The 27,360-nt window shown below is 38.2% G+C and overlaps 1 protein-coding gene across 1 annotated transcript in view; it reads right to left on the bottom strand.

Annotated features, from left to right (window-relative positions):
* LOC131682953 (zinc finger protein 177-like) overlaps positions 1–27,360 on the bottom strand; it is a 60,153-nt gene that overhangs the window by 6,242 nt on the left and 26,551 nt on the right. The window contains exons 2-4 of the mRNA XM_058964774.1: positions 8,157–8,439; positions 7,605–8,062; positions 7,301–7,466 (exon numbers count right to left, since the gene is read on the bottom strand). Of these exons, the coding sequence (XP_058820757.1) occupies positions 7,301–7,466; positions 7,605–8,062; positions 8,157–8,439 (907 nt within the window). The remainder of the gene's footprint in view (positions 1–7,300; positions 7,467–7,604; positions 8,063–8,156; positions 8,440–27,360) is intronic.

Raw genomic sequence — 27,360 nt, 5'->3', positions numbered from 1 at the left:
CAACCTTTATTCTGTGCATGATCTCATATTTGTCCCATTTTCTGTGGGATTTTCTACCTTTATAGGACTGATTTGCACTCATAGGCAATATACGTAAGCAAACAACTGGTCATAATGTCCCGCCAGCACAACAGTTGTAAAGTTTGATTCACTTAGAATCTGACCACATTTTTCTTTCTATTGCAGTATTTCTACTGGTCAGATTTGGAATGTTTCGATAGCGATTTCAGTAATGCGATTTTTTTTAGTTTATTTTCGTAGTTATCTACGCCCAGAAAAGATGATCTAGCAAAGAATTGGTAGAAGCAAACTCAGTGAAGCGAAAGCAATTTTATGAAAAAATTCCCCCAGAAGCAGGATTCCAATCCGCAACCTTCGAGACTCCGGCTCAATGCACTAATCCTATGCCTGGGATATGATGGCGTCCTAAAAATAACATGATTATTGCACTGGCAACAGTGATCGTACCCTGTCTGCAAATCGAGATCACACACAACCGCAATATTCATTTTACCAAATAACAGTACTATAAAACTAAGGCCCTAAAGCAGACTAGTAACAACAGACTAGACTCTGAACTTCAGGCTCTGCACTCAGGTCTCTGGATTCTGGACTTTGGTCTCTCTCCTCGAAGCTCTGGACTCTGGATTCTAGTCCCTGGCCCCTGTGCTCTGGACTCTGGGCTCTGGACTCTGGGCTCTGAACTCGGGACACTGGGCTCAATATTTCTGTGTTATGGACTTTGGATTCTGACCTCTGAGTTCTCTGGAGTCTGAACTCTTGCCTCTTGCCTGTATTTTGGGTTAAGTAGAGCTCTGAACTCGGGCCACAGTAATTTGGATTGAAGACTCTGGGCTCTGGACTCTGGACCCATGATTCTCGACTCCGTTCTCTGCACTCTGAACCCTGGACTCTGCATTCTTGGCGTTGGATTCTGTGCTGTCGCCTCGAGATACTGTGCTTTGGACTCTGGACTGTAGACTATGATCTCTGAGCTATGTGCTCTGGGTCTTGATTCTATACTTTGGACTCTGGACTATGGACTCTGGACTCTAAACTCTGGACTCCACTCTGCACTCAGGACTCTGAATTCTGGACTCCGGACTCTGGACTCGGGACTCTGGGTTCTGGTCGCTGGGCTATCGAATCTAAGCTCTAGATTGTCGAATCTGAGCTCTGAATTCTGGACTCTGCGCTCTGGAATCTGGACTCTAAATTCTGGTCTCACTATTTTGGGTTAGGGGCTCTGGATTTTGGGCTCTGGGCTCTGCATTATATGCTGAGTACTCTGGGCTCAGTATTTCGGAATAAGAACTCTAGACTCTGGTTTCTGGTCTCTGGGCTCTGGTATCTGAGCTCTGAATTTGTATTTCTCATAATTGCTTCCGTTTAACTCACCATTTCGATCTGTTTTTCCCCGTTGGATACCACAAAAAAGTTTTAAATAAAGTATTGGGACTTACGTGAAAACCCAAAAAAGCATTAATTGATTGAAAAAAAAATCGCTTTAACAATCAGGTTTAGCAGTTTTTAATTGCATTGAAGCTGTATTTGACAACGTGTCTTTGGAATACGAACTGGATATACGCAATGCTCAGCAACCGATATCTGGGCTCATCGTTTAGGAAAATATATATAAGGAAACTGAGTGTCATCACTTTTCTAAAACCTTCTCGTCGATGGCTTCTTGAGGAAACTTTATGAGGTTGGATTTCCGACATATGATTCCGCCGATAATTATCACCAACATTCGCATTAACAAACTTTTTGATTGGCTTTATGCGTAATAAAGCAATGGTGTGTTCTTATTGGACACTCAGTTAACCCAAATAATGCATCCATAGTGCTTTCCACGCAACGAAGGATTACAACCGCTCGTCCGTTGCACTTGTCAGATTAGAGGTCGAAGCTAGTGATTACCTGTCAAACACGAATCGAACAAATCAACATTTCAAATACTATCTTCTTTTAATGAGTACCCGATCATTCCAATATTACTGGAAATGAATAGCGGACAAATTAGTTGAAGAGGGCTGGTCCGGACCCGGTTCTACCACTTTAGATGAAGTGCAAGATTCGCTCTTGGGCTGCAACTGAACATGCCAACCATAGGCGTAGCTTGCAAACTAGCGTTCAAACGAAGACTTTTCTGCCGAATGTGAGTCCGAAAATGTTAAAAAGCTTGCTGCATTTTTTTAAGCACAATTGCAGTATTCTAGTCAGAGCATTGACTGGACATTGCAAACTCAATCATCACATGGCTACTATTCAGTGTGCTGAGTATTAATCATGTGATCTTTGTGAATCCGATTACGGAACTTAATATCACTTCATATGCAACTGTCCTGTAGTAATGCACTTGCGTATCCGAATGTTTGGTTCTCCATACAGAGATGAACCTCTACGTACAGGGAGATGAAACTCAACGATATGCTATTGTTCCTAACCCAGTGTGGCAAAGAGCTGTAGTTTAAGCCGTATTTGAATGCCAATAACTCTTCGGGTGTGTTGTCGTTCTGTTATCTCAATGCTGGATGCTGAATGCTATGTTTAAATTGTTTTGTGTCGTTATTTTCCTTACCCCTGGCATACAACTTCTTTAATCTTTCGCATCAGGGAAATGATGAAAAGATAAACCATAGCAAAATACAAATCTCCGATCAATATGGGAAACGTGCCATTTGTGCCAACCGCTACTGATTCCAAAACTATCAACCATTAGCCTACGCAGGCTGACGTGGTCGACTAACGGGTCAACGTCAATTGGGTTTTGCTGTGGGCCGTGTTTGCAAACATTGTTCCACAGTATAATGGCAGTGTTGGTGGACATGGCTCGCAGTGGGGTTCATTGTGTGTCGATTTATGGGTCGGCTTCGTCATCGTACACAGGCAAATTAAGAAATGTAAAAGTAGAAACCTATCAGTGGTCGTTTTGTAATAACAGTAGTTTTTAGTACAAGTTTATAATTGCTATGTGCCCATCGTATGTCTATCTTCGTATATGTAAGTTAAAGTATTTGTGAAAGTTGGGTTACAGAATGGATGCAGAACTGGCCTATAAGATGGAATAGTGGACAATCGTATTAATTCGGGAAGATCGGATTGTATAAATTAAGGTACGATTAATTTGCAGACGCACGTGAATCATTCATTCCTGGTCAGCATAGCATGACAAAATTCTTACAGAATGTAACTATTGTCAATGGTAAATAAATATTATTTGCTGGCATTTAGACGAGTCCAAGTAGTTTGCTTGCATGTTTCATGTGTTCTTTTCTTCTAGTTCAATAGTCTGTTTTTGTTGTACTTCTATTAGTTTGCTTTTCAACTACTCATGCATACAAAAAATAATATTGATCGATGTATACGTTTCTACTTAATCTCTTTGCATTTTTTTCTTTATTAGACATGTTATGTTTCCTTCTATTACTATACTACCCATGATCGCATAGTTGTCCCGTTTTCTATGGGATTTCCTATCTTTATGGGACTGATATGCGATCATGGGCAGTATATCTTAATTTAGATAATTTAGATACTAACACTCACTAATACAATAAATTGCATATTCTCTCATATACACTCACAATCTCTCCCATTCCAAACGCACGCTCGTGGCCTTCACGATAACACAAACCTGGTCAATACAATTGCAATCATCCACATATACTTACTCCCGCGATTTCGCCAACATTAAAATATGTAAAAGTGATTAAGTGGACGTTTTAGCAACTATTAATTTACAAACGCGGTCTCAAGCAGTAACCCACCGCCCGCACGATCATGAATCGGTCACATCTGGAATCCTCTACCCTCGGTTATATCAGCCTAGTCTCATGCCGTCTGTTGTACCAATCAAAAAAATGATGCTCATATTTACTAAACAACGCGTGATGTTGGGGTACTCTCTTCTAGTATCTGAACCGTATTTACACTGAAAATTAAGCATCAGATTCACGATCCGCGCGCGATCACTAAGGAACACACGCGAATATGTGAATAGCCACACGATTACAATATGGAATTCATGCATGCGAAGTTACAAATATGCTAGCGCAAGCGACAAACACATTAACATACAATCGCTCGAACCCTTCGCGATCATTCACGCACAGCTATGCCCGCGATCTCGCAAACATGAAAATATCCTGGTGACTAAGTAAACGTGTTAGTATTTACAAATTTACAAACGCGGTCTCAATCATTAATCGGTTACGTCCGGAAGTTCCCAGCAGCCTAGGTTCATGCCTTCAGTACGACCAATAAAAAATGACGCTCATATCTACTAGACCACACGATCCATGGTAACATGACCGGGAACTTTAGTGATATAGAAGAACTCACTCTCTTCTAGTATCTGAGCTGTACACCAATTAAGTAACAGAATCACTTTCCGCGCTCGATCATTCAAAAACACACGTGAATATGTGAATGGCCACATGGTTATAATATCGAATTTATGCACACGAAGTTACTGACATGCTAGCACAATCAACAAATACGTTAACAAATAAACGCTCGAGCCCTTAGCGATTATCCACGCCCGAGATCTCGCAAACATGAAAACTCCCCGAAGACTAAGAGAACGTTATAGCACCTACAAATTTGCAAACGCGATCTCAATACTAAAACTACAAACGTCCGTGTTCGCGCGAACGTGAATCGGTTACCTCCGGTAGTCCCTATTCGGCTCTAGCAGCCTAGGTCCATACCTTCAGTTGGACAATCAAAAATGACGCTTGTGTCCACTAGACTACACGTTCCATGGCAACATGACAAGGAATTCTAGTGATTTGGGGGAACATACTCTCTTCTAGCATCTGAGCCGTATTTCGAAAATTGTGTATCAGATTCGCGGTCCGCGCGATCATCCAAGAACACATGCGAATATGCGAATGATCACATTTTTTTATTTTGATTATAGAGGTTTTAACCTTAGGGTCATTCGCCTCTTTTCGAGTTAGAGAAGTCTCTTTGGAAAAATCTCTAACCCTATGTGCGGGGTTGGGAATCGAACCCAGGTGAGCTGCGTATAAGTCAATCGATTTACCAACTACGTTATGCTCGTCCCCAGGTCACATGGTTATAAAATCGAATTTATACACGCGAAGTCACATACACGCTAGCATACGCCACATACAAACGCGATCGAACACGTTAATGTGCAAACGCTCGAGCCTCTAGCTATGATACACGCGATCGTGAAGTCCCGCACATATTTGAACCAAACAATGAATATCACAATCAGAATCACGGCCCGCTGCAATTGGCCTTAAGCAGTGTTTTAGTGGGTGACATATCCCGTCTCGTCTGCAATTCCAGTAAGTGATTCTGACGGTGAGCCCTGCCGAGATCTCAGCTCTACAGCTCCAGAAGGACAAAACTCGAAGGAAATTGCTAATCAACTTTTTACTTTTAGTTGAGAATCAGTAAATCATGATTGGTAAAAATCGACTACAAAGCATTAAAAAAAACTATCAAAAATCATTTGAATTTACAAAAAATAAGCAAGATTAAGCCTGAAAGCAAGAACCCATCCGAGGCATGTGTACTCCAAAAGGGCAGCATTGTCAAAGTCAAATTAAATTCCCACCACGTCCACCCCATGCGGAGAAGACCACGACTCCCAGACACAGACCCCGTCCAATGCTACCCATATTGAACTGTGACGCTGCAAGTTTGCAACACAAAACAACCCAACTCTTCGCGTCCACATTGCCTCTCGCGTCGTGATGATCGGTCGATCCTCGCACAGCAAGAGATAAATTGCTACTGATTTCGCCCAACACTGCGTCTATCGCTGAATCCGAATCTGCACTGTCATAATCGAAGCTTCATTCATTCGATCGATCGATCGATCGAATTCAAATTGCAGGTATCATCCATCTGCGGGCAGGCGGGCGGTCGGCCGTACATAACAAAAAGATGCTGCTTCTGATTCTCTGTAACCCCCGCCGATCTCCCACCCGGAATACGACGACGAATCACAGAATCGATCGGCGGCGTGATTGGAAAATAAACCGTGAAATTTCAGGGCTCCAAGTAATAGCGCTTCGGCGGTAGACACTGGAACAATACGATATAATAATATAATGGCGGAGATTCCTTCAAAGCGACGATGATTTCCTAAACTCTCATATCTTCAGTTCTTGTAATTGAAAATTGAGCGGAAATGGATTTTATAGCATATTTCTTCTGTTTAAAGCAAAGCTCAAAATCAACCCGTGCGGTCCGCGACTCAAGCCTAAAGCGGAGAAATTGATTCGAACTAGCGATAATCGGCGCAGTGTGGTTGAATTTACTGGTCTATTATCTTGAATTTTGCTATGATGGTTCCCGAAATTGGTTACAGAATTGTTGGAATCGATTTCCCAAACAATTGTAAAATGGATCAAAAACCTATTTCCCATTCTAATTAACGATAATCCCCCATTAACATGTCGATTGAAACATCAAAACGCATTCCCACGCATTTTAGGCTGCAGCTAGCAGAGGATCAATCTCGATCATCTTTTCCCATGTCACGATCGTCAGAATCCATCTAAACGAGTAGACGAGAGATTTATTCCTACTTCCTCAATTAACGATGGCATAAAAATTGGAAACACTTATCATATTCTCTCATGATGGCAGTAAAAATATTTTCGTTGTACTCTGAACCGTTTATCTGATCCGAACGTCTCCGTCTATCGTACCGAAAAGCTACAAGCTATAGGAAGATCAAAAGGATACGATAAATTCGAAACCACTTGACTTGACATGACTCAGGGATCCTTTTTGTCTCTCTCTCTCTCCCTTTCGTTCGCTTTCTTTGTGGTTCACTATTGAATTGTATCTATAGAGAGTCCCAACTCGGCAAACGGCAGGTTGCATATGCCTTTTCACCCTCAATAAATTGGTTTATTGGTTTTATATTTCTGTTTCGTTCCAATCTCCCTATAAATTATCGAAACGGACCTTATCGAAAGCCAAATGTTCGTTTACACGCAACAATTTCCCCCTTCGCAGCGGAGCAGCAACAGTCGGAGCAACATGTGCATGTCCTTCAAAGGAGCCTCCTCCTGACGCGGTGCTTTTTCCGTTGTTTTTTGTCTTCTTTTACTGCACTGTTAATTGGAAGGATCCTTCGGAACAGGTGATTCTTTCAACCGACTTTAATCCCCCTCCGTTTTTTGGAACAAAGCTGCTTTGGGTAGGTAAGAAAAGGCGCGAAATTGTTGGCTCCCTTCCGTTATAAGTTGAAATTGTAACGATTTTTTACATGTTTGGTTATTATAATGAAAAAAAACGGGACACTTACCAGTATGCAGGAAAAGGTGATTTTTCAGATTCGTCTGTTTGGAGAAGCCTCGCGAGCAGATGTGACACTTGAATGGCCACGAGCCGTTGTGGACGTACATGTGCGATTTGAGATCACCGGGCGTTGGGAAGGACTTGGAGCACAGGCTGCACTTGTGTGGTTTGTCCTGAGAAGGGAATAAAATAAATAACAATGAAATCTTTAAATCGGCGATCAGCAGTAGAAGGTTCCTCGCTTGAACGTGCATCCAAGTCACCCGCCATAAAAAAAAACAATCCCCGCCCCATAAGTAAACAACTCCTACCTTAATGTGCGTCATTCGGTGGTAGTACAGGTTGGAGCTAGCGGTAAACCGTTTACCGCACACCTGACACTGGTGCGGCTTTTCCCCGCTGTGGATTCGCACATGCGTATTCAGCGAGCTGGAGGTGCTGAATCCTTTCCCGCACACACCGCAAACGTGCGGCTTCTCGCCGGTGTGCGTTCGCATGTGCCTCTTCAGCAGACTAGGACGGTCGAAGGCTTTACCGCAGACTTCACACGGGAGCATCGCTCGTTCGCCCCGCGAGGGACGCGCCTTCGGAGAGCTGCGAGGCGGGGGAATGGCGCTGTCCAGATCGCCACCGCTGGTGCTGGCACCGGACGAGATCGAAATCGAACTATCACCGGAAACGGACTTCCGCTCGTCTTCGGCACCGGACGGGGGTGAGATGGGAAGCATTACCCGCGACAGCAGCGATGTTGACAGGTCCAACGGGGAATCTGTTCGGGATGGGAAAAATTAATCAAATTTAGTTTCGCTAGAAACTTCAACGCAATGGGTTCGTCGCCTGTAACCGCCATCAATCCAACCTACCTTCCAGTATCGAATCCATCGTCTGCCGATAGAGCTGATTTCTCATTCGGATAAAAAATAGCTCCTCCGGTCCCTCGGGCAGATAGTACACAACCAGCTCCTGGTGGGACGGAATTGGTTTCACAATCTCGTAAATCGGTTCACCTTTCACCTTGGCACAGATCACATTAACCTGCGGTCCGTACGTTTCCGACACCCGCAGAAATCGAATCCAGTTGCAGTGGCGCACTCGCCTCCCGTTAACGGTGGTCACTTCATCGTATAGGCCGAAGCGGTGGCGAATCTGTCAGAAATGGAACCAACACAAACAATCAAAGATTAGAAACGCTCTCTTTCCCTCCGGGCGCGTGTGTTTTATTTAGTCCAATGTTCGAATCAGAAAAAAAAACATGCAACTTAATGGTAGCTCATAAATTGAGATGTACTTTTTCAGACCGACTGCCTAACTTCGGCTTGTCATCTAGCGACCGTACCTCGGTACCTTAATTTATTACCCAATGCTATTTCGAGCGAGTAGAGAAAAAAAACCTGCAACTAATTTGCATGTTCCAGCGAAAGGAAGAAAGCACACGCGACATGGACACAAAAACAGCCCAGCATCAGCATTCAATTCAATTCAAATGACTCCTTTCGCATGTATTGTCGCTATCTTCGCCACCCAGTGATCACGAATATGCAGAAAAAAACACGTGTTCGTGGGGTTGAAAAATGGATCATTCAACGAAGTGACACCGCGCAATCACTTCAACCTTGTATACAACAGTACCTATCAAACACCAACCGAATGAATCTCTGCACCAAGACCATTTCTTTCACGGGGCACCCCCCTCTGAATGGTCCGAACAACACGCACCACTTCAATTTTACGGCTTGTTGAACAGCACTCTTGATGATCACCGCCGCGGCGGTACGGGGTGTTGTTTTGTTTGAACAGTACTCCGGGTACTGTTCCACACCTCACCGGCCAACCGACACCGACGGAGGGAAAGGTGACTTATGAAAAATTACCGAAGCGTGAAACCACCGATGATGCCGTGACGCGCGCGCGTAGCTCATGCGTCCAGGAGGTGTGGTGAAATGCGGCCAAACGATTGTCGGCTAGTCATTTGTTAGGGAATTGTAGTTAGTTTCCGGTGGGGGAACATTACTGTTTGTGTGCTTTGTAATTCGAAACAAAAACACAAATAAAATAGGGGGAGTTTAGTTAACTAATGATAAATGGGTGTGAAATCGTGTTTTATTGTTGGCAGGCGTTTTGTGGTGACAGGGATCGTGTTAATATATAATCAGTTAATTGGCGTGGGAAAAAGTCGGAAAAATCGATTTTGACTTATTCAAATAGCGCACAGAATTTTCTTTGACGATTTTCCAATATAATTAGAAAACCTGTGAAAACACCAAAACAATTTTAGAGATTAACTCTGTAAACTAATTTAGATAAAGATTTCCTTTTTTACTTTTCAACGACATTCAATTAGCAAGGACGTGAAATTTACAGATCGGAAAACTGGAAGTGGCATGGTCATTACAAACAGGCTTAAAATCTTACGGTCTAATCTTTTGTCTTCTGCTGGCAGCAGTCGAGCTTAGGCAGCATTACTGGTCAAGGCTATTTCATAAGATAAGTCAGCAAAAACGATAAAATCAGATTATATCCCAACATCATTAAGGTCACTAAACCGCACATATTGTCTGCAGGAAGTTATTTTCTATCATGAACGGTTTTCGTGTTATTGTCATTTTAATACGTCTGTCACGTTACACAATTTTCGCAGTGAGTTTGGAGGTTGCCCGACTAAATTGAAAAAGTCTGTTCCGTTGGCCCCCAAATTTGCATGAAAACAGTTTTAAGTTCAAGCTTGGAAAACAAGGAAGAGTTTGAAATATAGTTTTCCTGAAGAAAAACTTTGTTTTCGATTTTATGGAGTATTCTCAATGATCTGTCACGTTACAACCAGAATCTGTCACGTTACAGTTCTATATTTTTATTACAGCAAGCATATCGAGACAATCGTGCACAAATCATCCTTGATCTGAGAACTGAGTAGTAACGGAAAATTTCATGTTTATTTAGAAAACCATATTGGTTTTGATGAACAAATGTGAATAACTTATGAAAAGGTCGTAATTTCACGAAGCATAGGGATTCCATGAGAAACCGGCCGACCGCAAAATATGACCATCGTCGATTCGAACGAAACTTTGCAGGTGTGTTCGCTGTTTGAATCTCCATGATATTCTCTGGCAATTGGAATATTTTGATACAAGAGTAATTTTTCAAAAGGGCGTACACGTTTCTACGTGTATGAATTTTAATTTTTTTTTGTTCGATTACTGTATTTTATACAGCAAAACTATATGAGAACAAGTTACAGGAAATGAATACTTCTGTCCGAAAAAAATATGCGCTGAAAAAAATGTTGCGTCATTTTTCAAAAAAAAAAACAAAAAATTATGATGATAAAAATTTAAATTGCGAAAAAACCCATTTTTTAAATTTTTTATATTTTGTTACCAAAAACCTAAAGAGAAAAGAAACATTTTGATTGTGATTGCATGATGGAAAAAAATCGGTAAAAAAGTTTTTCTAACAATAACTTCGTACATGTTTTTAAATTTCATACTAATTGACATACAAAATTGTAATTTTGTTACAGAATTTTGCTACTTCAAAAACAATTAATTCGTGTAATTATGCTCTTTTTAAAAGTTATTCGCGTTACCCCATCAAAAAAATGTCAAAACCTTTTTAGTGTATTTGGATCCTGGAGAAGCTTTCAATAAAAAAGTTTTCCTAACAACAACTTTTGACATTTTGTTATAATTCTTACTGTTTGCAGTCAAAAATACAATTTTCTTTTTCAATATGATTCTAAACGCCATTTTAAATCGAAATGCTCTTAACAAAAATTTTCTAAAATTTAGTAGTTCTCGAGATATTTTAACTTTTGTTTTAACAACACAGTTATTTTGTTTTATTACGACCTTTTCATAAGTTAGTCGCGTTTCTCCATCAACAATAATAGGTTTTTCAAAAGGCCCGTACACTTTCGTGCAACTTTCTCTTTGACATTAAGGCGATATTGTAAACCATTTGAAAGTTACATGAAAGCAACCAAAATATGATTCAACCATAGGATCTGATGATTAAACTATATAGTTGAATCATATTTTGGTTGTTTTCATGTAACTTTCAAATGTTTCACAATATCGCCTAGATGTCAAAGAGAAAGTTGCAGAAAAGTTTACGGACCTTTTGAAAAACCTATTATTATTGATGGAGAAATGCAACTAATTAATGAAAAGGTCGTAATAAAACAAAATAATTGTGTTGTTAAAACAAAAGTTAAAATATCTCGAGAACTACTACATTTTAGAAAATTTTTGTTAAGAGCATTTCGATTTAAAATGGCGTTTAGAATCATATTCAAAAAGAAAATTGTACTTTTGACTGCAAATAGTAAGAATTATAAAAATATGTCAAAAGTTGTTAGTAGGAAAACTTTTTTATTGAAAGCTTCTCCATGATCCAAATACACTAAAAAAGTTGCTTTTACGTCTTTAAAACGAGAAACATTAAATTTTTGACATTTTATGATGAGGTAACGCGTATAACTTTTAAAAAGAGCATAATTACACGAATTAATTGTTTTTGAAGGAGCAAAATTTCAAATATCTCGAAATCTATTGCATTTTAGAAGATTTTTACTAAATGCATTTTGATTTTATATGGTGCTTAGAATTATATTCTGTAATAAAATTACAATTTTATATGTCAATTAGTTTGAAATTTAAAAACATGTACGAAGTTACTGTTAGAAAAAAAAATTCACCGATTTTTTCTCCATCATGCAATCACATTCAAATTGTTCTTTTCTCTTTAGGTTTTTGGTAAAAAAATATAAAAAATTAAAAAAATGGGTTTTTTCGCAATTTAAATTTTTATCGTAAATTTTTGTTTTTTTTTAAAATGACAACATTTTTTTCAGTGTATATTTTTTTCAGACAGAAGTATTCATTTACTGTAACTCGTTCTTAGATAGTTTTGCTGTATAAAATACAGTAATCGAACAAAAAAAATTTGAAATTCATGCATGTAGAAACGTTTACGCCCTTTTGAAAAGTTGCTCTTGAATCAAAATAATCTTATTACCTGTGGAAAATATTTAGTCTTCCATGACGGTGAAACGTGCAAAGTTTCATCAGAATCTAAGATGGTCGGTCACGATTTTAATGATTTTCGGACGGATCTTCGTGGAATTCCTCTAATGTAATTACAATTCTTTCAGTTTTTAGGTTTTTGTTAACCAAAAAATCATTGTTTTTTTGTAGTTGTATTTTTTAACATTTTTTTTGTTTTCTTATGAAAAAATTTCACCAAAAAATATTCACAAGGAAGAATTGATTCCCTAGAACTCGCTATCATATAGTTTTGCTGCACCAATGGCGATTTTCGAACAATATATTTTGAAAGTAGTGGATTCAGATCCGATACGCCCTTTTTAAATATTACTCTTGAATAAAAAATGTTTGTTTGATAATGCAAAATACTTAGTCTCCCATAAAGATGAAACGTAAAAGGTTTCATCTGAATCGAAGATGGTCACCATTTTTGACGTAATTGAATCAAATATGATCAAATTTAAATTAGACTACGATGGAAAAATGTGGTTCCAGGCAAAAAGTTGAAAATATGGATTTTGTGCACATTTTTATCTCCTTACGGCCTTTTAGTAATTTTAGGTCATGCAAGTAGCATCAACAAACTTTTATAAATGACAGACATGGAATTTTTTTCCGGGCTCATTATTCATATTTTTCAATATTAGTGGTTATATACATACGGAAAAAAACAGTTTGACGCAAAATCGTACGAATCGCTCAAGTCTACCAACATGTCTCCCGGCGACGACAGATTTGTCCCCCTTTACCATGAGAACAGACGGAGGGATAAGTCTGTTTTTGCCGGGAGATATGTTGGTAGACTTGAGCTATTCATAGTAATGCTGCCTAAGCTCGACTCCTGCCAGCAGAAGAGAAAAGATTAGTCCGTAAGATTTTAAGCCTGTAAGTACACGGCGTGGTCTGAGAATAGGTTGATCCAGGCCGGGACCAACGGCTTTATTTCCTTTTCTAAAGAAAGACGTGGCCAATTTCAACGACATCGGCTGGGATTGAACTCAGACCTACGAAAACTATTGGAACACTACCAACTTATTCAACTTCCTTTTTTCTCACTCAAATTAAACAAACGTTTCACCGTCTCTTTGAAGTGAATCTTTTGAACTAGTTATGGAAATGAGTCTCATTTAAATACGATACTAACTTAGAATCGAAATAATCAAGAATCTGAATAAATCGGCTCGACTGACACGTTCTCCTTGTTATTCGGACATTTATGCCTTGACATGCCGTCTCATCATTTTCCCGTTGGCAAGGGAAGGGGTTATGAAAGAAAAAGATAGGGAAAATCAAAATGATAACACAATACAATCACAACACAAAACTGGTAAAATCCTGGATTCGTCACTCTCGAAGGAATAATGAACCATACTGATAAAGCCTATAGCTCTTCCAGACACTGGGATAGCAACAATAACAGTTCCGTTTTAGCTCCCTGTACATGGGGTCAGCAATTTGGGGAAAATTAAAAATCCAGACACACAATTTTATTACTGCAGGACATAGTAAATGATATAAAGGGTGTACGGAATCAAATTGCATCACTTTCAAATTGTTGTAATTTTTTTTTCCATTGGGTATTTTATTGAAATTTAGAGTGAAATTAGATCAATACGTAACGTGTACATTGTATAAATTTCACTAACAATTGTGTAACCATTGCGAAAAGGGAGTGGGAAGAATATCAGCGATTTAAACAAATTTTGCGCAAGTACCTTAAAAATCTGAATCTCTCTCACCGTGCCATTTGCAAGAAACTGTGCATGGACCAATACACGTTAAGTTGTGTTTAGAAATGGCGAAACCGAACGTTTAACCGTAGATAGGAAGGAATGCTAGTACTGGCTGGATTCATCTAACTAGCATTAAGCTGGTTTTAGATACTGACGAGGAGAATCCGAAACACTAATAACACATACTTTATGTTAAGTCTTGTGTCCTTATGCACAAAAAATTTGGCAGCATCGAAAATTTTTCCCGTTTGGTTCTTATACCAAAAGACGGCTTCGGTTCACATTCTTCGTCGGTAACCAGATCTTCTGTGCTTACTGTCGAGAAATCACTCGGTACCAAGCAGTTGTTTAGCGTTCACGCTAGACATGTGATATTTAATGTCTAAAACTAGCGCTAAGTCGGTGTTGGTTGGACTCATCTAACTAGCATTAAGTTGGTGTCTGTTACTGACGAGAAGAATTCAAAACACTAAAAAACTATATCCTGAAAGTTGGAAAGCGATTGCTTGATTGGATGTATTTTGACGAACCTTTTCTTATGATGCAACTTGATTCCGTACACCCTTTAAGGTTCCATAATTGGCTTCACAAAGATCACACGATTAATACTAAGCACGCTGAATAGTAGCCATAACTGAGTTCGCGATGCCCGGTCGTTGCCCTAACTAGAATACTGTATCTAACGAGGAAATTAAATAGATCAAATGTTATGTATGATCTCATGATTTATCGTGTTTCGTTGTATCGATTTTATGAGGTTCATTCAACGTTGTAAAAAATCTAGCATAAATAAAAGTCATAAGGATGCAAAACCCAATAAAAATATTTCACAATGTGAAAATCGAATATACCAATCAAGCGTAAAAATCGGACAGGAGTCCTTCAGCATAAGAATCGCTTAGAAAGTTCTCACCCGAAAAAGGGAGGCAGGGATGAACCTTCAGTATAATTCTCTCGCAGGAATGTAATTTAAAATGGGTTTTACGAAGCATGTTCTGTTTTTGCGATTTTTATTTTCGGTGTCTCATTTAGTTCGTAGCCGAATATTCTAGCCGGTTTTTTATAGTATAAATAAATTTTACATAGCGAACAATAGTCATAGTTACTCTTACTAGTGAAATTCAGAATAATAGTGCCCAAGCCACTTTTATCGTACTTGTTTCTCATTTGAGGGGCTGTTCCACATTTATCGAAATAAGGTAGGTATTCACTCAAAATACCTACCTTCACAGCAAGAAACGCAATCGACTTAACTTGGACCATGTTAAACTACTAACATATCACTTATTTAACTACAAAATTTGTGAATAAGTGTGGGATCAGCGATTAGACAACGATTAAATTAAATAAGACTTAGCAGGATTTTCAGATTTAGGCAAAGCTTAATGAGAATAACATTACATAAATTTTCAGCTATTAAAATATCACAAAATTGCTAAAAACCCAATCTTTCCATGAAAAAATCGCTTTAATCGGGAAAAAAGCCTTGGGTTTTTTCCTCAAAATTATAAAAACCTGATTTGGTACATCACTGAGCAAAGGTCATCACCCAAAATGATGAATTTTCCATTCGCAAAGTGTTTACAGTGAAGTGGACGGTATCAAATCGGTATTTTGAAGAAGAATACTTCTGACGTTTCAATACAGGGACCGCGATTCAAAATTTTCTGCCGAACTTTTACCCGATTTTTTAAATGTGAATATTTGCCGTTGAACTGAATGAAAATTTTAGCTGATAGAGCAATCTGATTGGAATGTGTACAACAATTTTGTAACTAATTCCGTAGAATGTACAATTAGTGTAAATAACGGAAATAATGCTGAAGTTAGGTAGGTCACTGTCGCCAATGCGATAATCATATGTTCTTCCTGGAACGTCATCTTAGCCCAGAGATACCATAAGGGTTTGTGCATCGACCAGGACTCCCAAGGGTTGCAGGTTCTAATCCTGCCTCTGGGGGGATAATTGATTTCGTTTAACTCATAATTTCAATCTGAATACAACAAAAAAAGTCCTAGAATACTGCACTTGTGTTTGGAAAATTGCAGTAAATTCTTTGACGTCTTCGAGAATTCACATCCGTTAGAATATGCAGATGTTTAAAAACAAGAACGAATCTTGTGTTTTATCCGTATTCCCCGTAGCCTTATAATCTTATACAGAGCAAAACTTTCAAGCACCCATTTGATCAATTCGGTTGTCATAGCTCTACAAGCTAGTGCCCAAGAATTAGAACTTCCTGAAAAGAACACAGGGGCAGTCGTCTGGGATGGTTTCCTACAGCCTGAAAAGAGTGCGACAAAAAGACAATTGAGTACTTCATATTCATCAGACGAGAAAGCAAATAATTTTTTGAGTCTATCTATTTCGGCATGTCACCACGAGGTTCCTCTGGGAGCACGCATAGGTCGAAGCAAACAAGCCTCTTGTATGCCGCTACTATGTCAAGCTCACTTCGCAGAGGTTCCAGATCGTAGATTTGGGATTACGATAGTTAATGATATCTAGGAACACATTTAAATGATCAAGCTTTAACTATTTATGACCAAATAACGGTGCACAGTGGTTCCAAACTGAAAAAGTGAACCAAAAATCTCTTCCAAGTTTCACAGATGCTTTCATGCTTCGATATTTTTAGGAACGATTCCTAGGATTACATTCTGCACCTTCAAGGAAAAGCACGTTAATATTGTTTTAGGTGCCACTATGCTTCAATTGTTTTTAGATTGTAAAGCAATTTGATGTATTGTAGAAGGTTTTAGATATGGTCAAAATACATAACTATTGTGACGACCCCATCGATGTATAATATGTGCTTCGAGATATAAATCGATTTTTCTCTAAAAATGGTCATTTGATTATAAAATTAGTCACAATTGTAAGACTTTGTGAATCAAAACCTAGAATAATTAGATTCGAACCACTGTGCTATCATTCCATGGATAATAGGATTCACGTGAATGGCTGGCGTCCAAAAGGGGCTACATTTTGCATTTTTACAGGAAATGGAAAATTTTTCCGCATTTCCAAATTAGCTTTGTTTTTATTGTAAAAATGCACGTGTTATTAGTAGTTCATTGACTCATGTTGTCTAGAAAAAATGAGATCATTAAATGTACTACTACAATTCACAAGTTCTTTCCTTATCTTTCGTTTTAGAGTTATAGTGTCTTTGGCAAAATTGTTGATTAGATCACTTCATATTAGTTCGAAATTCAGTTGCTAGGGCGGCGCTGTTATCAACTTTTTAAGGAAACCAGATAGAAAGATGTTGTCTACGGCAAAGTTGTATATCAGGTAATTATAAATATATCTTCTGAAGATATCAACTTTGTAGGTCCTACAGGTTTTGAAATATGGCACATTTTTAAAAACGTAATCTGTAAGTAAATGTTTCAACTAAAACCTTCTCCATCTCAAAACATACAGGACCTATAAAGTTTGCATCTGCATAAGATATGTTTAAAATGATATTACCTACAACTTTATCGAAGACACCACATGTCTATCTAGCTTTATTAAAAACTTGATAACAGCGCCGCCCTAGTGACTAAATTTCGAGCTAGTATGATTCAATCAAATAAACCGCTAAGTACCATACAACATCTCTTCCGAAATCATAACTCTATAACGAAAGATAACAATTGATTTCACGTTTTTTGACTTTTCGACCACGATGTACCGTTTTTCTCTTAATCCTTAATCCCTTACAACTTTTAATGTAGAACCATGAAACTTTCACCAGAATTTTCGAAAAAATATGCTCAATAATATACATTTATGCAAGAAATATAAAAAAGAAAATAGTCATACATAGCAAGTGTGTGAGCGGCCCGCGCCTTCAGGAACGACTGTTTGGGCCGAAACGTCAACGTACAGTGCAATCCAACTAAAAACAGTATTATATCGAGTTTACCGATATGTGAGCTGCAACATAAAATTTACTGATTGAGAATCGATAGACTACTTCTTCTTAAAATCTCGGAATACGAACAAGAAAACTTGAATTTCCATAAGACTCTATGTGGGGTTAGCCGCTTTTGGACGCCAGCTAGTATTGGGGTTACCGTCATGGTCAACTTTGACAGCTAATAGCAAAAAATCTAAAAATTATTTTCAAAATTCTTAAATGGCAGTACACGTGGATTACTTAGAACTCTCAAAAAATGCCAAAATGTCGATTTCGGAAAAAAATGTGGGTTAGCCCCTTTTGGACGCCAGCTATTCCGTTGTTGGGACAGCAATATTTCACGGGTAAGGAAAGGTTGTAGTTGTCAAAAGTCGCTTCGAAGTACCTGATTTGGCAGGCTATATGTACTTGTGGTCATGCGTGACCAAAGGCACCATAAACGGTGAGATTCACAAATCTGAGTGGCTTCAAAATCAGCTTTTACCATTTTTGAGCGCGATCAAAAACCGTTTTTGTCTCGATTTGGACTCATGTCTGATTCTGTGAATTTCCCGATACATTTTTGAAATGCTTGCACATATCGCTCAGAAATCTTTCTAGAATTGCGGGTGACACATGAAGAAGATCGTAGCAACCTTTGGTGGCATTTTTTTGCTGCCATAATTTTCTCTTCCAAAACGAATTTGTACGTTCGAACTTTGAAAATCTATATTAATTCTACTTACTCTCATGAAGTTCGGAGATTGAAAATCCTCTTTCTAATGCAATTCGGATGCATCTTCAAAAAAAGAAAAGGAAAAAGGAAACAGCAAGACACATGTCAAAACAAAAAGTATATCTTCAAATTAGTAAATGGTGGCATGAAGATTCAAAATGTGGATAATTTTGATGCATTTCTAATTTGTACTAATGACAGAAAAAAATATTCAAAGAGTTAAAATCATTTAAAAAACAAATGTCATGTCTTCAATACAGCTGAAGTAGCGATACAGTTGCTCACTTTATCTTATCTTATTTGGAAAACAATTTTCAGATCATACAAACAATGACGGTCACCCTAATCTGATAAGGTGCCTCAATTAACACAGATTATTTGTTCCGAATTCATAATAGTTCTAGAACCAGTAATTCAGCCATTTTGTCATCTGAAAATCTGGATTCGGACCACTGTGCAATGTATAGTTACTTATTCTTTCAACATAAATTTTATGATGAATCATAATCACAAATCATATGAACAAAAGTGCATATCATTGTAAACTTGTTTTCATTTCTTTCTTTTATCTGGGATGGTAAAAGCCTGGGACGGGACGTGCAAAGTGAAAAAAGCAAATGTCACCGCGAACCGGCAATAGCCAGTCATTGCGAACCGGACCTATCTTGACGATTTTCATTTTCTTGAAAGTAATAACGTTGGGCAGTATCGTTATTTCCTGGCAAAGTCTATGACGCTTTAAAAACAAAATTTTTGCATTTATAAAATTTATTATGAATCTATATTTATATGCTTTTGTTAAAAAACCTATAGATATATTTTGAGGTGGAAAGAAGTTCCTATTGCTATCAGAATGCGTTAAAGAAGATATTTTTTTCTATCCGTACTGCTCCCAATTAATAAAAAGAATAAATATTCCAAATAATTGATTTTGTTACTATGTTTTAATTGCCGCAAGGTTCTACTGTATCGATTTTATTGGTTATTTTCGGCTAATTTGAGACTAAGAGAAACGAAAGCAATGATATTGAAAGACGGATAGGTATTCTAGAACGAATCAGTTATAAACTTAGAACGGAAAACTAGGACTAGGCAGGCTCATATGGACATGATCGAAAGGAAATGTGAAGAATTCTTTGCCTTCTGCCAAGTAGGAGTTGGGCGTTGCACCCAAGTCTACCGCATGGTCTATGGTAGAACATAACTCATCATCATGTTCTACCGCCGACGCCGGTAAAACATGATGATGTACCACTTTTCGTTTAATTGATTTTACGCTGCTGTAATTGTGCATCAATTATATAAAAGCTCAATAATGAGATTGCCACAAAACTAAGAAAGTTAAGAATTTGGTATCAAAAAATAAATTCCAGGCTATTTTAGGATGCATTTATTAGATTGTTACAATGGTTGCTTTTTTATATAGATTTTTATGAAAAAAAATAATATTTTAAAAAAAATATTACTTTATTTTCTAACAAACAAATAATTCCATTCGTGAGTTTGATATTCTTAGCGACCGACAAATGCATATTAATATTAGACAGTGAAAAATTAATGCCGAATATATTTATTGAAAATTTTGAGGAGTATTTTTTGAATAATCAGAGAGATAATTATTTCATAAAATTGGTTAAAAACTTGCCATCACCTTGTGTGAATAAGATTGGAGATTGCCAGATAAATAAATTGTAGATTGAATCATTTTTAAGCAGTAATTGTAGAATATTTTATTAATTTATTCTTTTGTTGATATTCTAATTCATTAAATAATAATAAAAATAATTAAATAAAATTCATATTTTGTTTGCTGCCACCGAATGGTCGGCACCTGATAGATCACAACCCAAGCAGCATTCAAAGTTTTATAGCACGCTACAAGGGTAATCTAAGTTTTATGAGTGGCTATAAAACTACCATAAAACTTCAAATGTTACCAGGAAAGACCGATGTCCAAAACCTATGCTGGGAATAGGAAATAACGGTTAGATATGTTTTCTATGACATGTAGTCAAATTCCCGAATTTCGCTACTAATCACATGGCTGCACTGATTATATACTGTGTCCAGCAGAGTTGAAAATATTCAAATTCATTGAATTAAAATTGATCATATTCAGCCGCATGCAGCTGAAAACGTTAAACGAACAAACCGGCCATTCATCCATGCAGTTTTTCATTCGGTTCCGATTATTACACAAAGTGACCGTACAGCAACGAATCAAACGCATCAAAGTAGGCCCTGGCACTATGTAAGCGATGATGATTGTTGTTTCATATGCTTTATAGGCATATGAATATTTTTTGCTATTCACCGCGAATCGCAACAGGTTCATTTTCAGCCGTCATTATTTTTACCTCTGATGTCTAGTGTAATTATGGCGTAAATTACGTCAAGAATTCGTTGCACATTGTTTTTTTCACCGTAAGAGTTTAAATATTTTCAATTATCAACTTTCCAGAAATACGTCTGTTTATATCAACGATTTCTCTGACGTCACCGCAGAATTCGCGGAGTAGCAAGCCTCGCTTCTGAGAGCCGTGGTAGCACACTTCTGTCAATTCAAAAACAGTCAACAAAGTTCTGTTAAATAATCATAGTAACCTGTCTCCACGTTTCCCGCAGGGAGGAGTACAGAAAATCTAGAACTAGAAGCCCCTTTTCCTCTTATTTTGGGTTGCCATAGCAAAAATATCCTGCACAACTGAATCAACTTATGAAACATTGCGTCTCTCGTTCAAATTTGTGGAAAATAATGTGTGCGTGGAAATTAGTTTAACTTTCTCAGCAGAAAGGTTATGCAATTGCTCTATTTATATCTGACCGGTGAAATTGATCAATCGATTGCGATCTATTAGTCTATGACAAGACAAATTCAAAATTCTTGTAAACAGTTATTTAATTTTCGGCTCTAGGTAAAAATTAATGTCTCTAGATAAAAATAGGTACAAAACTCTACTACTTGACAGTTACGGATAATGAAGCTATAATCAGATTATTCATATGAATGATAACATAATTCATGTCATGTAAAAGCTACATCATTGAATAACAATTAAAAGCATTAAATTAACAAATGGGAATAAATGGTACTAAAACGAATGAAAGTGATAAAATTATTGAATCAAATAAATAAAAACATAACTATAAAAATTTGTAAAATGAACGAAATGTATACAATGAGTGTATAAAAATAAAAGAATTTAATGAAATGATAAAAATAAATAAAGCAATGAACAGAATTGTTTAAATACGATAATTTAATAAATTATTACTAATTAATAAAATTAGTAACAAACATGTAATGTGTAAAATAAACAAAATTCAAAATATGCGTGAACCAATTAAAATGAATACTATAACTAAAATTATTAGAGTTAACAAAATGATCACAAATAGAATATAATAAATTAAATGAATCCATTAACTTGAATCAAATGCACAAAAATAAATAAAGTAATTAATTTTTCTTGTGCCGTATAAATTGAGTTTGCTAGTCGGAAAAAATTGAAACCGTGACTTAAAGAAAAATATTTTTGTACACGAACATGCTGATATAAGAAGAATCGAGTATGTAATGGAATTTAACATTTCCGAATGATCGATTAATTGATTTCAGAGACATCGTGGTTCCGTTGCGGTCACTTTTCAAAAAATGCAATTCCGTAGCCTCAACGCATTGACCCAACGTAGTAACTTGATACAACGTTGGGTCAATGCGGTGAGGCTACAGTCCCGCGTATCGAGCACATCGAGTAATGAGTAGGTAGCAGTCTATATCAGGCAAATCAGCAAATTTTGTATCATTAAAAGATTGCAAAATAAAATTAGTCCAGCAAACGCTGAAGAAAGTAATGCTGAAAAGATTTGTTCCAGTTACCTTTATCGGCCAGCTCTTAAAAATTGGTTTTGTGAAAAACACGGCAGAATTGATAATTTGATTATCAAGATATTTTGGTCGCTTTTCAATTTTTGGCAATACCTTTTCAAGACCCTTTTAGGATGCCATGAAATACATGAGAACGCCAGCATGTAAGTTGTTTTGCTTGGAAGCGTCAAAGAATTGTATAGTTGATATTACTAAAATGATTTCCAACATATGTCTAAGAATAGCTTGCCCAGTCTTCAAGGGGTAAGTTTACAAAGGCACACACACAACATATCATTCACAACTACCAGACTAGTCCGTAACCAAAATATGACATTATGATATATATAATTCTTAAAATTTTATTTAAACTATCACTGAATAGTCCATAATGTATTTCAACAAGCAATATTTCTTACTAACTCCGTACATCCCTAGCAAAACTACTCAACGGTTCAATTACGACGCCCTCGGAATCCACATTTTCCTCACCCGGTCTCGTCTCCGATTAATTCCATTCCCTTGTTCCCATAAAACGCTCAGTTCGGAAAGTGTGCTGGTCGCATTAGCAAGGACCCACCGCTATGGTGCAGCAAATCTAATCAAACGACACTGACAGGGGCGACAGGTGATATGTCGCCTGTCGAGTACACGAACCAGGGGTCCCATAGAATAGGCCAGGCCAGATCTCACGCGTCGCGAACACCTTGCACACAACGTGCAAGGTGATATTGTGCGTGGGTCGACTACCACCCAACGTAGCGTGTCTCGGGAAGGCTGACAGGCAGCCTGGCAGAAGGACAAGAACCAATGTGTTGCCACGCTGGAGCGTTCTTTTCCCGCACGACCCCCGGGCGATCAACTGTCATTTTGTTGCATAACCGAAGTGTGTGATTAAATTTTGGCAACATATCCAAGATAATACCTAACTACAATATAGACACAGCATTCCTACATTGGCAATTCCAGTCTGCCGGCGGCGGAGGTTCGCAATATAACGATGATCTCCCAGCTCGGTATGACAGGGTGCCATTTTTGGTAGCGCCAACCGACATATTAATCAAAGCTAAACCGACCAACACAAAAATTAGATAGAAGCAAATCTCCCTTCGGGGTTTGATTGATTTTTAATTACACATTTTTCTGCTCTCGTTGCTCCGCGACTCCGCAGAGTTCACAGTCACCCAGGGGCCAGTGCTACCGACATTTGATTAATGGTTTCAAATATTAAGCTTTCGCCTAGCCGCGCGAAGGTACAAATTGATTTCGATCAATAGTTACGCGATCGAAACGAAATTTTAAACCCCTAACCGATTTGACCCTCGTCAGCTGGATCGGGGACCCCGAGAAAGTTCCCATAAAATAAATTTCTCAATTTCGATCTAACGGCCGACTGGAGCTGGAAACAGAAATCACCGAAATCGAAGGGAAGGGAAAGGGTCAGGTGCTTTACCGAGATCGGCTTACGGAGGGCAGAAAGTGATCCTCGTAAATTTTTGGCTTAAGGTCCGGGACGAAAAAAGGGATGAGAATAAAAATTCCTGATGCCAGCGAAAGCTGATATCTTACTTACTGACGCTGTCGCGTCGTTGTCATTGATCCTGCGGATCAAACCTGCACAAGCGAGGGGTAAACAGCGTGAGAAGAAATTCGACTTCGGGTTAACTTCACCTGTCCTGCCTGCCTGCATGCTAAGTAAAGACAAGATCAGCGCAAAGAGACGACGAAGAAATCGATCCATTAGGCGTAAGTGACACAACCGATGACGATGGTCGATGGATGTGAGGTTTTTGTCCCGTTCGGATTGGAATATAATCCCCACCTTAGGTTCGGAAGGAAAGTGATCGTGCAACAGTGGAGGGGTTGCTGATCGGTTGCGATTAAAAGAGTAGCCTCCGGAGATGGGAGTGATTTAGGCTATCAAGTAAAACTTTTTTTTTCAATTTTTTAACGACAGCGTCGTTATAATCTAGAGATGAACCATTTCAGAATTCTGCTCCACGAAGCAAAGGAATTTCCAATTATTGATTTTCAATTAAACTTAAACAAACCAATTCCGCAAATGGGTTTCTAAAAGTGGCAATTACCCGTGCCGGAGTTCGCTTCTGCCAGGGTGCCATAATTAAACAATTACTTAATTATGCACAGTAAAGCGGAGCATTGTTGCTCATTTCGCTGAGAATGTAAGGCGGAGATGAAAGAATCGAGGAAAAGGCAGTTGGTTCACGAGTTGGTTGATTGCTTCGGCGCGATCGCGATACAACTTAATTTTGCCTTTTCGTGTGCGGTTCCGTTTGGGGTATGTACCCAACTCGTTTGATTTGCATGAATCAGAATCGGGGAAAAGGGAATCTTTGGCGCGGTGCTGAACTTCCGATCACGACCTTTGTTCGTTGTTCGCCAATGGGGCTGAGCGGTTCGTTGCTGCAGATGGTAGCCGAAAAATAAGACTTATTGTGATTGGATTGCTTTTCGGGTTATGTTTGGGTTAGTCGCTTTGGCAGAAGTTCACTATGCTATGTTTCTCCGTAAGGAGAAAAATTTCGGTAAATTAGGCCATTTTCTGCTTAATAAAACGTTTCCAAAAAAATAAAACCCTTAAATTAGAAATCGCTTCCATAGATTTTTTTTATTTTATTGTGATCAGTCAGCGATTTTCTATACCAAAATCATAGTTTATTCCTTCGATCATGGGCCAATCAGTTAAAACAACTACGGATGTGTTCAATTCACAACCCACGACTTCATCCCAAAGATTGAGAAATGCTAATAGAACCTAATAGCCTAATAACTCTTCGTAGTGGTTCTAGTTCATAATTTTCAAGTTTTGAAAATCAAAGGAAATGTGGATCTGACTCGAAGCAGTTCATCAACTCATGCGTTATACTGTCGGAGCAAAAAGTCACATCGAACACCTCTTCCTAACAAATCCGGTAAACGTTGAGCGATGTTCTACAGCGAGCATAGCTTCGTGCTACATAAGTATTGAATCATTTCAAAGCATAATTTTGTCATGGGCATTTGAGTCGCTGCTAATTATGAGTAAAACCAAATTTTTGGTACAGTATGTTAAAGCCGAACCATTAGAATGTTATGATTTAGTTTGCGGAAAATAGGCCGAACAATAGACATATTTCCTGTATATGATATTAGCAGCAGAGTTAAAAATAATCAAATTCATTGAATGAAAATTGATCATATTCAGCCGCATTCACTTTCAATATTCAGTGACGCAGCTGAAAATGTCAAACGAACAAGCCGCCCATTCATCCATGCAGATTTTCATTCGTCTCCGATTATTGCACGAAGCGACCGTGCAGCAATGAATCGAATGCATTAAAGTAGGCCCTGGCGCAATATAAGCGATGATGATTGTTGTTTCATATGCTTTGCCGGCATTTGAAAACATTTTCCTAGATAATTAGCGAAATGAATATATTGTACGATATTCAACTAAATGAATAACATGGATATTTGAATGAATATTTTTTCTATTCACCGTGAGTCGCATCAGGTTCATTTTCAGCCGTCAAAAAGGAGCTTCGATTATTTTTAACTCTGATTACCAGCCAGATTGGCTGTAATAGAAATAATAACGTGTACTACGAGCTCGGACAGGAAGTATGCATCATTATTCTCTGGTATGCATGCACGAGGCATTTCACGTGAATTTTTCATGACGATTTTGTTGGGTTAAGCACCTCTGCAACAAAGAAGATTCCAATGTCAATGAGCTGGCACAGTAAGCTTGTCCGATGAGCTAGAACAAAGCAAGAAATAAGCATTGGTAAATGTACTCACACTAACGCGTTGTTTTTTTTCTACATTGCTATAGCTGAGCTGTAGCTCCGTGCAGCGTGCTAGCTAGCGAGAGCTCTCGCTCATCGGTGCTCGTGCTACTTGCTAACTCTAGCTCATCGGAAACCAGCACAAGCACTGGCTCAATGAACTTAGCTCTGACAGATTATGAGCCAGTGCACAGGAATAGGACACGGAACAGCAACGTTCTTGTGCGTGCCTGCTTGGAAGACCCTCTCTTTTAAACAAGATGAGTTATAAGTCAAACCGACTTTGCAACCATCAATTTATTCAAGACGATGTTCGATTCATGAATACTATCGAAAACGGTAATATCGATTGATTGCTTCGTTCTTTCAATTTGACGTCTTTAGAATTTTTATGATGCTACCTCAAGTATCTCGTTTACACCGAAAAATAGTAAACAACTGATAAGGTCTAGAGGTCAACATCGAACGCGTTATTCACGAAATTTATCCAATCATTCTCGATATAATGGCGAAAATTGAATAAAATTTAACCAACGGAATGGAATGTCTTGCAGTCGCGGCTGACATTAATCTAAAGTTATTTTAAAATATTAAATTTAAAGCCACAAGCAAGAAAACTTAACAAAAAACAATTGTTGTTTGTGAGTTATACATAATTTTGGCAAACAGAATGATAAAAAACACCCGGATCTTTCTCACCTTGCCAATAGCAAGAAATCTAAGTTTACTAAAAATGCATGATTTGGCAGGCAATTTGCTCGTGTGAAATGTAGAGCACCCCGTTCGTCACAAACGGAACAGTCAATAGGCAGGTGTACTTGAAAGATGCCTCCAAAAGCGTCTTCTGCTCTTTCTGAGATCTTGCGATAGTCATACACTTTTCTGACCGAATTTAGCCTCGTACCATTACTCAAAAGACGTTCTGGGCTGGTATTAGACTAAGGTAGTCCATTTCGTGCCGCGCACCGGAATGACGGCCAATTGAGAAATACTGGGCTATCATGAAA

This window comes from Topomyia yanbarensis, chromosome 2 (genome assembly GCF_030247195.1).
Source record: "Topomyia yanbarensis strain Yona2022 chromosome 2, ASM3024719v1, whole genome shotgun sequence".
Lineage (NCBI taxonomy): Eukaryota > Metazoa > Arthropoda > Insecta > Diptera > Culicidae > Topomyia > Topomyia yanbarensis.
Note: the sequence above shows the minus strand (reverse complement) of the source record. Positions and strands in the feature narration are given on the sequence as shown.